The following is a 13,067-nucleotide window of genomic DNA, read 5'->3' on the forward strand; positions in this document are numbered from 1 at the left end:
CCAGAGAACTAACCCTAGGGAGTATCACATAGTGATACTTGAAACCACTTGAATATAAGACCTGGCATCACCCAAACACCAGTAGCACCCTGTGCAGAACACGTCATCTAAACAAAAAACAAAACAAAACTACAAACACAATCATCTGCAGACAGGATTACCACCTCATTCAGCCTTGCCCAGTTGAGGAAAAACAAACAAACAAAAAAACTCAGCACAAATCTCACCCTATAATGAAGCTTACACAAACCACTGGACCAACCTTAGGAGGGCAGAAACCAAAAGGAAGAAAGAATTCAACCTTGAAGCCTGGAAAAGTAGACTTAAACACAATAAGTAAAAAAAAAATAATAAAAAGGCAGAGAAATACTACACAAATAAAGGAACAAACTAGAAACACTGAAGTCCAAATAAATGAAGAAGAAATAGGTAAACTACCTGAAAAAGAATTCAGAATAATGATAGTAAAGATGATCAAAAACCTTGAAAACAGAATGGAGAAAATGCAAGAATCAATTAACAAATACCTAGGAGAATTGAATAAACACACAGAGAAAAACAACATAATTACTGAAATTAAAAATACTCTGGAAGGAATCAATAACAGAATATCTGAAGCAGAACGAATCAGTGAGCTGGAAGATAAAATGGTGGAAATAACTTCTGAAGAGCAGAATAAAGTAAAAAGAATGGAGGATTGTCTCAGAGGCTTCTGGGACAATATCAAATGCACCTACATTTGAATTATAGGGGTCCCAGAAGAAGAGAAAAAGAAAAGGTATGAGAAAATTTTTGAAGAGATTATAGTTGAAAATTTCCTCAACACGGAAAAGGAAATAATCAATCAAATAATCAATCAAATTCAAGAGGCACAAAGAGTCCCATACAGAATAAATCCAAGGAGAAACACGCCGAGACACATACTAATCAAACTAACAAAGACTAAACACAAAGAAAGCATATAAAAAGCAGCATGGGAAAAGTAACATACAAGGGAAATCCCATATGTTTAAGAGCTGATATTTCAGTAGAAACTCTGCAGGCCAGAAGGGAATGCAGGATATATTTAAAATACCGAAAGGGAAATATCTACAACCAAGATTACTGTACTTGGCAAAGATCTCATTCAAAATTGATGGAAAAATAAAAAGTTTTTCAGACAAGCAAAAGTTAAGAGAATTCAGTACCACCAAACTAGTTTTACAACAAATGTCAAAGGGACTTGTATAGTCAAGAAATACAAGAGAAGAAAAAGATCTACAAAATCAACCCCAATTAAGAAAATGGCAATAGGAACATATATATCAATAATTACTTTAAATGTAAATGGATTAACTGCTCCAACCAAAAGACACAGACTGGCTGAATGGATACAAAAACAAGACACATACATATGCTGTCTACAAGAAACCCACTTCAGACCTAAAGACACATATAGACTGAAAGTGAGAGGATGGGAAACTATATTCCATTTAAATGGGAAGCAAAAGAAAGTTCGAGTATCAATTCTCATATCAGACAAAATAGACCTTAAAATAAAGACGATTATAAGAGATAAAGAAGGACACTACATAATGATCAAGGAATCAATCCAAGAGGAAGACATAACAATTGTAAATATCTATGTACCCAACATAGGAGCACCTCAATACATAAGACAAACATGAACAGACATAAAAGGAGAAGTTGATAGTAACACAATAATAGTAGGAAACTTTAACACCCCATTCACACCAATGGACAGATCATCAAAACAGAAAATTAATAAGGAAACACAAGTCTTAAATGATACATTAGATGAGATAGATCTCATTGATATCTTCAGGACATTCCATCCAAATACAGAAGAATACACCTTCTTCTCAAGTGTGCATGGAACTTTCTCTAGGATAGATCACATCTTGGGTCACAAATAAAACCTCAGTAAATTTAAGAAAATTGAAATCATATCAGGCATCTTCTCTGACCACAACTCTATGAGACTAGATATCAATTACAAGAAAAAAAACTGTAAAAAACACAAACACATGGATATTAAACAGTACATTTCTAAATAATGAAAAGGTTACTGAAGAAATCAAAAGGGAAATAAAAAATTTTCTAGGAACAAATGATAATGAAAATACGATGACAACTCAAAACCTATTGGATGCAGCAAAAGCAGTTTTAAGAGGGAAGTTTATAGCAATACAATCCTACCTCAAGAAAAAAGAAAAACTTGGAATAGACAACTTAACTTTACATCTAAAACAACTGGAAAAAGAATACCCCCCACCCCAAATTAGTAGAAGAAAAGAAATCATAAAGATCAGAGCAGAAATAAATGAAAAATAAATGAAAGAAACAGTAGTAAAGATTAATAAAACTAAAAGCTGGTTCTTGGAGAAGATAAACAAAATTGACAAACCTTCAGCCAGACTCATCAAGAAAAAGGGAGAAGAATCAAATGAACAAAATTAAAAATGAAAAAGGAGAGGTTATAACAGACATTGCAGAAATACAAAGGACTTTAAGAGACCATTATGAACAACCATATAGCAATAAAATGGATAACCTGGAAGAAATGGACAGATTCTTAGAAAAGACTGAACCAGGAAGAAATGGAAATTATAAACAACCCAATTACAAGCACTGAAATTGAAGCTGTGATCAAAAATCTCCCAAAAAACAAAAGCCCAGGACCAGATAGCTTCACAGGAGAATTCTATCAAACATTTAGAGAAGAGCTAATGCCTATCCTTTTAAAACTCTTTCAAAAAATTTCAGAGGAAGGAACACTTCCAAATTCATTCTACAAAGCCACCACCACCCTGATACCAAAACCAGACAAAGACAACACACAAGAAAGAAAACTATAGGTCAATATCATTGATGAACACAGATGCAAAAATCCTCAACAAAATTTTAGCAAACTGAATTCAACAACACATTAAAAAGCTCATACACTGAGATCAAGTTGGGTTTATTCCAGGGATGCAATACATGCAAATCAATGTGATGCACCACATTAACAGATTGAAAGATAAAAACCATGTGATAATATCAATAGATGCAGAAAAAGCCTTTGACAAAACTCAGCACTCATTTATGATTAAAACTCTTCAAAAAATGGGCATAGAAGGAACCTACCTCAACATAGTAAAGGCCATATATGATAAGCCTAGAGCAAACATAATTCTCAATGGTGAAAGACTAAAAGCATTCCCCCTAAGATCAGGAACAAGACAAGGGTGTCCATTTTTACCACTGTTATTCAACATAGTTCTGGAAGTCCTAGCTACAGCAATCAGAGAAGAAAAGGAGATAAAAGGAATCCAGCTCAGAAAAGAAGTAAAGCTCTCACTATTTGCAGATGACTTGATACTGTACATAGAAAACCCTAAATATAGTATCAGAAAATTACTAGAGCTAATCAGTGAATTTAGCAAAGTTGCAGGATACAAAATCAATACACAGAAATCACTTACATTTCTATATATTAACAATGAAAAATCAGGAAGAGAAATTAAGGAATCAATCCTATTCACCTTTGTAACAAAAAGAATTAAATATCTAGGAATAAACTTACCTAAGGAGACAAAAAGAACTGTACACAGAAAATTATAAGACACTAATGAAAGAAATCAAAGAGGACACAAACAGATGGGGAGATATTCCATGTTCCTGGGTAGGAAGAATCAATATTATGAAAAAGACTAAACTACCAAATGCAATCTACAGATTCAATGCAATCCCTATCAAATTACCAAAGGCATTTTTCACAGAACTAGAACAAAAAATTTCACAATTCATATGGAAACACTAAAGACCCCAAATAGTCAAAACAGTCTTGAGAAAGAAGAATGGGGCTGGAGGATTTGACCTTTCTGACTTCAGATTATACTACAAAGCTACAGCCATCAAGACAGTGTGGTACTGGCACAAAAACAGAAATGTAGACCAATGGAACAAGATAGAAAGCCCAGAAATAAACCCATGCACCTATGGGTACCTTAGTTTTGACAGAGGAGGTAAGAATATAAAATGGGGCAAAGACAGCCTCTTCAATAAATGGTGCTGGGAAAACTGGAGAGCTACATGTAAAAGAATGAAATTAGAACACTTCCTAACACTACACACAAAGATAAACTCAAAATGGACTAAATATAAGACCAGAAACTATAAAACTCTTAGAGGAAAACATAGGCAGAACACTCAATGACATAAATCAAAGCTAGATCCTCTATAACCCACTTCCTAGAGTAACAGGAATAAAAAGCGTGACCTGATTAAACTTAATAGCTTTTGCACAGCAAAGGAAACTATAAGCAAGGTGAAAATACAACTCTCAGAATGGGAGAAAATAATAGCAAATGAAAAAACAGACAAAGGATTAATTTCCAAAATATACAAGCAGCTCATGCAACCCAATACCAGAAAAACAAACAACCCAATCAAAAAGTGGGAAAAAGACCTAAACAGACATTTCTCAAGAGAAGACATGCAGATCGCTAACAAACACATGAAAAGATGCTCAACATTGCTCATTATTAGAGAAATGCAAATTAAAACTACAATGAGATAGCACCTCACACCAGTCAAAATGGCCATCATTATAAAGTGTACAAACAATAAATGCTGGAGAGGGTGTGGAGAAAAGAGAATGCTCTTGCACTGTTGGTGGGAATGTAAACTGATACAGCCACTATGGAAGACTGTATGGAGATTCCTTAAAAAACTAGGAATAAAGCCACCATATGACCCAGTAATCCCACTCCTAGGCATATACCCTGAGGAAACCAAAATTGAAAAAGATACATGTATCCCATTGTTCATTGCAGCACCGTTTGTAATAGCTAGAACATGGAAGCAACCTAGATGTCCACTGACAGATGAATGGATAAAGAAGTTGTGGTGCATATACACAATGGAATATTACTGAGCCATAACATATTTGAGTCAGTTCTAATGAAGTGGATGAACCTAGAATCTATTATACAGAGTGAAGTGAGTCAGAAAGAGAAAGATAAATACTGTATTTTAACACATATATATGGTATCTAGAAAAATGGTACTGAAAAATATATTTATAGGGCAGCAATGGAGAAACAGACATGGAGAATAGACTTATGGACATGGGGAGAGAGGAGGAGAGGGTGAGATGTATGCAAAGAGTAACATGGAAACTTACATTACCATATGTAACATAGACAGCCAACAGGAATTTGCTGTATGGATCAGGAAACTCAAACAGGGGCTCTGTATCAACCTAGAGGGGTGGGATGCGGGGGGAGATGGGAGGGAGTTTCAAGAGGGAGGGGATATATGTGTATCTATGGCTGATTAATGCTGAGGTTTGACAGAAAACAATGAAATTCTGTAAAGCAATTATCCTTCAGTTAATAAATTAAAATGTAGTGAGAAAACACACACACACACACACACACACAAGATGATGCCTCAGAGCTCAGCCCCAGGGAGGCTGTTTTGTCTTAGAATTGGTAGGAGTTTCCTTGCCTGGTGCTGCTTTGTGGCTTAAATGATAGTGAAGACAGCTTGATTCTGGACAAAAAAAAAAACACCTGTTGGATACTAAGAAATCAGGTTCTATCTCAGGTCCTTAAAAAGGATGGAGAAAATCTCAGAATGAAATCCAGAGATGCCCCCTTCCTCAGTTGGTACCTCTGGGCATGGCCTTGGTGCCTTTCATTTTAATTAATCCAGTGAACCCGCCTCCACCTTTCAAAGGAATCGGAGGGAAACGTTCTCTGCCAAGTCCCAACCGAGCCCCTGTGACACTCAAGAGCGTGGGCCAGGCTCTCGTGTAGGTTAAGGAAGCCTGAGAAGAGTGAAGATTATAGACAAACAGTCTACCTTTCTTTACAAGGTCTTGTTTTGCATCTCTGAAATCTCAGATTCAGCTATTACAATGAGGTCCTGTTGTAGAAAGAGCTGGCCTTTTATCACCACTTAAAATCTAATTAATCCATATTGAAGCACAAAGATTTCTGTTGTATTTTAGGGTGAGGGGTCATAGAGCCCTCTTTGTTCATCCTTAGACTTATAATCATCAAGCATAGGGGATATAATTGTACCAAGCAAATTGGAAGGTAACAGATCAAATCCTTATCGGAAAGCGTAACTCATAGTTTTAACAGAGCCCTTCGTCCTTTACATGAAACACTATATTCGAGAAGAACAAAAACACATTTCAGAGTGCTCAAAGAGTTAACGACCAAAGCTTATATTCCCTGAGCAGCATTGAGCCAGATTGTCGCACTACTGCCCATCACGAGACGGCAGCTCTATAGGGGTGGCGAGGGTCCTAAGATCTGTTGCAATGGCTTTAGTTTTGAGAGTAGCAATGCAATTCGTTGGGATTTTGCTCTCATTGCTGGGATGGGTTTTATCCATTATTACGACTTACTTGCCACATTGGAAAAACCTCAACCTGGACTTAAATGACATGGAAAACTGGACCATGGGGCTCTGGCAAGCTTGTGTCGTCCAGGAGGAAGTAGGGATGCAGTGCAAAGACTTTGAGTCTTTCCTGGGTTTGCCTGCTGAGCTCAGGATCTCCAGGGTTTTAATGTTCCTCTCGAATGGGCTGGGGCTCCTGGGCCTGCTGGTGTCGGGCTTCGGCCTGGACTGCTTGAGGATTGGAGAGACACAGCGGGACGTCAAGAAGCGGCTGTTGATCCTGGGAGGAATTCTGTTCTGGACAGCGGGCGTCACAGCCCTCGTTCCCGTCTCTTGGGTGGCCCACGTGACAGTGCAGGAGTTCTGGGACGAGCGCATCCCCGAGATTGTGCCCAGGTGGGAGTTTGGAGAGGCCCTCTTTATCGGCTGGTTTGCTGGATTTTCTCTCCTGCTGGGAGGGTGTCTGCTGAGCTGGGCTGCCTGCGGGACCCAGGCTCCCCTGGCTTCCGGCCACTATGCAGTGGCAGAAATGCAAACTCAGTGTGCATACCTGGAAAATGGAACTGCCAACCCTTCAGTATAAGGCACTGAGGAAAAGAGAGAGGTATATCTTCCTTCATCAACTGGGATGGAGCATCTGCAAGAAAAAGGGGTCTTCGTTATGTAACTAACTTTGTGCTGCTCACATTTTTTCATCAGACAATGACTTTTCTATCCTAGATAGCTCGTCCTCCCCAAACCTGGAGAAGTAAGAAAGAGGCCAATCTTATATCTAAAAGAAAATTGTTGTGGTAAGCATTACATAGGTATGAACAAAAGAAATTTCATTGATGTGGTTATTTCAATCGAAAGGTAGTGATGATTGTCCAAGAGAGTCAGCATTAAGCGTAATGTGTTAATTTGGTATTAGAAATTGTTTTTGGTTTTGTTGGTAGCTGAAACTGATAACCTGTTTCCTCAAGGGGAAAAAAAAAAAAAAAAACTAACAATTTGAAATCCTTTAAGCATTCTGTACTAGCAAAACCACATGCTAAGCCTCTCCAAAGTACCATTTCCACAACAATGACTTGGTCTTTTTTAAACAGAGGTGGTTTGTGTTCAGGAAATTACTAGGAACCCTGCTATGCAGGATTTTATGAGGCTGAAGGTTTTCAGTACATTGTGATACTCTTGAGATTTAAAATATCACCCAATCTCTTGTCTCTTCCCTCAAAAGCTTCAGACTTTAAAAAAACAATTTCAAAAATATTTTGCTTGCTCTTCAGCTCATCGGCTGTAATAAAAACATTCCTTTGTTCGATTAAAAGTTATAAGCATGGGGATGAACCGAAATGGATGTGGATTCTAACCTACACAGTATTACTGCTGAACTTTCCTGCTGCATAATTATTCAGGAAAAGAAACAAACAAAAAATAGCAAGTGTTTATGCCCACATGAGTGTACCTGTCAGGAAGGCACTGGGGTTAAACAGACCTGAGACTTAGTTCAGAATGGCTTGATATGTTATGGGGTATATGTAGCCTAAGAAATTAAAAAACAAAAGTCTGATTTAAAGCCTACAGAAGAAATTTCTGTGTTTGATTTGGTTAAGAAATACTAGTGTTGAACCTATTTTTAAAGCTGATAACACCACAGCAGGTGTACTGAAATATGAGACCTCGGAAAAGAATGAAGTCTGACAGGTGCAATTAGATAAAAAGCAGCAGGCATTGAACCAAACTGTCAATTAAACATTTTGCCTGGAGACTTCTTAATTCTTTGACTTATCAGAAAGTTTGGGAACAGCATGAGAACCATTTATACATTCACAATGAGAGGATTATTACCAGTTCATGTTATTTTGGGGACAAACTGAAATGCAGTCCATAGGACGTGAACTTGATCTTGGCCACACCTTGGCATGACTGGTTTGCAGAATTATTTCCCTATCCTTTTTCTGAAATCTATTCAACACAGAATCGAACAATAGCAACTCTGGCAAGAATCCTCCTATATACACAATGAAAAAATCGTTTTGAGCTCTGCAAGTGATAATATTAATACAAGGGTCACACTTCTTCTCACAGCCACTGAAAGACAGGGGTGAGCCTGGCTAAGGTCGCAGGATTTTACGATGGCCTTAGTGTTTAGAGCAGTGGCACAATTAGGTGGAATTTCATTATCCTTGCTGGGATGGGTTTTATCCTGTCTTACAAACTACCTGCCGCAATGGAAGAATTTCAACCTGGATTTAAATGAAATGGAAAACTGGACCATGGGGCTCTGGCAAGCTTGTGTCGTCCAGGAGGAAGTAGGGATGCACTGCAAGGACTTTGAGTCTTTCCTGGGTTTGCCTGCTGAGCTCAGGATCTCCAGGGTTTTAATGTTCCTCTCGAATGGGCTGGGGCTCCTGGGCCTGCTGGTGTCGGGCTTCGGCCTGGACTGCTTGAGGATTGGAGAGACACAGCGGGACGTCAAGAAGCGGCTGTTGATCCTGGGAGGAATTCTGTTCTGGACAGCGGGCGTCACAGCCCTCGTTCCCGTCTCTTGGGTGGCCCACGTGACAGTGCAGGAGTTCTGGGACGAGCGCATCCCCGAGATTGTGCCCAGGTGGGAGTTTGGAGAGGCCCTCTTTATCGGCTGGTTTGCTGGATTTTCTCTCCTGCTGGGAGGGTGTCTGCTGAACTGGGCTGCCTGCGGGACCCAGGCTCCCCTGGCTTCCGGCCACTATGCAGTGGCAGAAACGCAGCCTCACCATCTACATCTGGAGATGAAAACCACTCAACTGAAACTCTAAGCCAGAAGGGGTCCGTGGTGTTTCCTCCTCGGATGATTTGGTAGGATTTCCTGGTTACACGGTCACCCATTCATTATGCTTTCCATTTTCTAAAATGCATTTTCCTCTGTTGTTTCTGAAACTGTCATTTCTTTCTAAGGTGGTAAACTATTTTCTTCTACTCTGAGACCAAAACCATTCAAGACTTAATAGTCATCATACTCATTACTGGGGATGGGTTTTCTCAATTTTAAAATAGAGTCAGTGACTGCACAGAACTGGTCAATAAAACATTATATTAGCACCTACACATCTTTTGAAGGTGTTATTCATAGAGATAAAATCACTTGGCAAATGAAAATGTTACTGATAATCATTGACTTCTTTTAAGTGTTTAAAATCATGTTATACTGAAACTAAAAGTCTGGGTTCCCTGGTGGCTCAGTGGTAAAGAATCACATGGGTTTGATCCTTGGGTTGGGAAGATCCCCTGGAGGCGGAAAGGGCAACCCAGTCCAGGTATCTTGCCTGGGAAATCTCACGGACAGAGGAGCCCGTCAGGCTACAGTCAATGGGGTGGCAGAGTCAGACGCAACTTGGCAACTAAACAACAAAAGTCTGGCTGTTTGATTATACTAAAAGGGTCACTGGTTGTCTGAAAGCACGAGAGATGCCTAAGGGGCACACACCATCTCCTTTTTAACTGCAGAGCTCAGTGCCTCTTTGGAGACCCGTCTGAAGCACAGGGCAGTCTGGGGTTTTAAAGATTCGTGTAAACATCTACCACACAGATGTGCTTTTGCTTCTGTGCCCTGTGTTCTGGGGTAGATGGAGCAGCCACAGGGGCGCTGTGGGCCAGGACTGGGGGGTGTGGGCAGAGCACCGCCCCCCCTCCCCAGGCCCGTTTTAAAAGAATCAGTGATATATATGGTCCAGCCAATAGCTATTCACAACAAGCTGTGGGCTTGAGGAATTCTTCGTGAAAGATTTTATATTTGTTTGTTACACAGTTTGAGTAAACTTTTGTGTTTGTGCCAGTCAGGAAAATTAAGTGAACAATAAAGACACTGAAATAAAGTATTAGGCAATATGTATCTTTGTTTAAAAAAAAAAAACAACACTGAATTTTTTTCCCACCCACAAACACATGAAAAGTGCAGAAACCAGAGTTAATCTATGTGATGTATTTGCATACTTTTACAAACAAGACAAATTAAAACAGAAACATATTCAGAATTTAACCTGATTAAATATTTAGTTTCAGTCCTGAGCTTTTGATATTTAATACAATATAAAGTAATACAAAAAAGATTTTAAATTTATTTGATTTGCATGCTACAGAGATTCAGCTAAACTTTGTTCATTTGGCTAGCAATATTCTTTTTGTACCTGTAACACTTAGATTCTGATATACAAAATTGTAATAACATACTGATAATTCAAACTTGAGAACTAAATATTACATTCTTTTTACCCTGTGAAGAATAAATTCTACCTTTAAAAAATAGTATTTATAATATTAAAATTCATGTTGTCCAGATGGTTTTGTGATTAAGTTATTAAAATGTTTTGTCATGGTGAATCATTTGGGTTAGTACAAATACGACAGGATTGTTAAAAGCTGCCTATAAATACATAACACTATTGCTGCTTTTTAAAGTGTGAAAAAGGATTATATTAAAATAATTTTGTCTTTCATGTTAGAAATGAGCAAATGCTGTAAAAGAAAACCAAAGCATCTTGCATACAACTGCTAACTACCAGCCTGAGACAGATTTTATTCTTTATGCTTGTCTGAAACTCTTGTGTAGTACAAAAGTTAACAGCTAATCTGATGGAATTTATAAAGCTGTAGATATTCCAATATAGCCTCTTCTATGTCAAACATTTAAGATGGCCAGAACCGAACTATATATTAAACAGAACATAAATAAGACCGTAAATAAATAAATGAAGAAAATAAAATCGTACGGTACAACCACACATAATCCTATAAACATTTTCATGGTCAAACTGAGAAGCTGAAGACAGCTGACCTTCATTTAACTCTACATTAAATAAACTTCTGTTTTTCACATTTGACCTTGACAAGGAGGATCGGTGCTCTTTTTCCAGTTCTCCTCGGTCACCTAACAGGATGAACTGGACCACCTGCAAGGACTGTGCTCAGTCAATTCACGAGGCTGGTTTTTGTTCAAAGTACTGTCACGTCCAGTTATCACTTCAGAGACTTTTGTACATAAACGGTGGGGACACTTAGGAAAAGTCATTACAGTTCTAGGCTCAGAAACGGCTTGATTTGAATTCTGATTCTGAAAAAATGAACTTTCCAAAACATGTGTAATTGCTTTCAAATATAAATTTTTACCAACAAGGATTCTAGCTTAGAAATAGAACTCGTTTCTTTTTTTATGGGACCCATTCCTTTAAGATAATTTTTTCATCTCTTAAAAAAAAGTTGATTTCACTTGCTACCTAAGGTGGCTCACCAAGCACTGCCTCTTCCAGTATTACAGACCGGGTAGCAACTATGGCTTAACTTGCACAAAAACTATTTATTTTAAAAGCCTTGTATGCAGGCAGGACTACACTGGGGATTTGTTTAAGAAGTGCTTGAGTTGGGTAAGCTAAAATTCTCCACCGGAGGGAACTTTAGTTGGTTCCCATCTTGTTCGTCTGGAATATACTTTTTTTTTTTGTTTAACAAGTGACTCAGCCTTTACTTCAATTTAATAATCTCCCCAGGCACTCTCTTCTCTTTGCGTCCTAACTGCTTACCACAAGTTATATCCCTAAAAATGACGGCTGCAAAGAAACTTCTCGTAAATGTTCGAAGAAATCTGTTTACTGAAGTAGTTGGCAACCCCGATTCAGTCAAGACTCCCCTTCCTCTGCTCCTAGTTGCACTGCATACGGCTGACGCGTCTCCCCTCGCGTTGCCGGCACCACCGTTCCTCTGAGCCCCGGCCCCCACCTTCCTCTACCGGGTACCACCCTCACGCCCCACACCCAACCTGCCTGGTGCACGCCTGACACGCGGGTGTGACACTTAACCTCACGCCGACTGAGGGGCAGCGGCTGCTCACTGGCGTGCTGACTCTGCTGTGTTGGGGGTGAACGGGCCTTCTTCCCCTTGCGCCCCCTGCCTTTAAAGTCACACGTCACGAGATGTGAAGCGTCGCCAGGAGAAGGGCTCCTTTGCATCCTTACCCTCTTATACTCAGCGTTTTGTTTTTATTTTCTTTAGATACATAGAAAAGGACAAAAAGGAAGCTGTTCTCAGGACGTGGTGTTCCGACAGAGGTGACGGAGATGAATGCGCCCCCTGTCCCACGTGGACCTGGGACCCCGCACTGAGGCTCCTGCTCCCGTGGAAGCAGCCGCCCTCGGGCACCCAGGGTCACCTGCCGCCAGCCTCACAGGGGCTCACAGGAGGACAAAGGAAACGCGAAACCGCCTTCTGCTAAACCAAGTTATTTCTTAACAGCCGGTCCAATGGGATACACGTGGGGTCCTGCCTCTATTCCATTTCTGCAAAATAAAGCCCACTGGCAATACTGCACATTTGGGTACCGGGTGATCCCGTTTTGGTTATCTGATTTTTTTTTCTCTTTTTTTAAACAAATAAGAATTATATTCAAGGTACTTTACAAATTAACATGTTTGAAAATTTGATGTGAAATAAAAGCTCTTTAAGAGTTGACGGTTATATTATTACAAAACAAAATCCTGAACAAGACGCATGTTCAGTCTTTTGCCCTCCCTAAGAAATGAAGAGGCAGGAAACACAAGCTTGTCGGCGATGTGGTCACACGTCATCAGCGGAGAGGGACGGGATGGTTATCTTCGCTCTGGTGAAGTAGGCAATCTTCTCCCTGGAACCAGGGGTGAGAAACACACCAGCTTAAACAG

The 13,067-nt window shown here is 39.4% G+C and overlaps 3 protein-coding genes across 5 annotated transcripts in view; 2 read left to right on the top strand and 1 right to left on the bottom strand.

Annotated features, from left to right (window-relative positions):
• Positions 1 to 6,319: 6,319 nt before the first annotated feature.
• LOC102394225 (putative claudin-24) lies at positions 6,320 to 6,982 on the top strand. The gene has a single exon (XM_006075135.4). It carries the CDS (start codon positions 6,320 to 6,322, stop codon positions 6,980 to 6,982), a length of 663 nt encoding a protein of 220 aa, XP_006075197.3.
• Positions 6,983 to 8,513: 1,531 nt separating this feature from the next.
• On the top strand, positions 8,514 to 9,176 carry LOC102394527 (claudin-22). Its single transcript, XM_006075136.4, has one exon. It carries the CDS (start codon positions 8,514 to 8,516, stop codon positions 9,174 to 9,176), a length of 663 nt encoding a protein of 220 aa, XP_006075198.3.
• Positions 9,177 to 10,233: 1,057 nt separating this feature from the next.
• Positions 10,234 to 13,067, bottom strand: part of WWC2 (WW and C2 domain containing 2) — a 153,862-nt gene continuing 151,028 nt past the window's right edge. For all 3 annotated transcript variants that reach the window (XM_044938497.2, XM_025280355.3, XM_025280361.3), the window contains one exon: positions 10,234 to 13,030. In XM_044938497.2, coding sequence (XP_044794432.2) covers positions 12,964 to 13,030 — 67 coding nt within the window. In that variant the 3' untranslated portion in view covers positions 10,234 to 12,963. The remainder of the gene's footprint in view (positions 13,031 to 13,067) is intronic.

This window comes from Bubalus bubalis, chromosome 1 (assembly GCF_019923935.1).
Source record: "Bubalus bubalis isolate 160015118507 breed Murrah chromosome 1, NDDB_SH_1, whole genome shotgun sequence".
NCBI classification, from domain to species: Eukaryota; Metazoa; Chordata; class Mammalia; order Artiodactyla; family Bovidae; genus Bubalus; species Bubalus bubalis.

Bases quoted from the DNA above. Each gene is read 5' to 3' on its own strand.
- LOC102394225 (XM_006075135.4), top strand. From the start codon at position 6,320: ATGGCTTTAGTTTTGAGAGTAGCAATGCAATTCGTTGGGATTTTGCTC.
- LOC102394527 (XM_006075136.4), top strand. From the start codon at position 8,514: ATGGCCTTAGTGTTTAGAGCAGTGGCACAATTAGGTGGAATTTCATTA.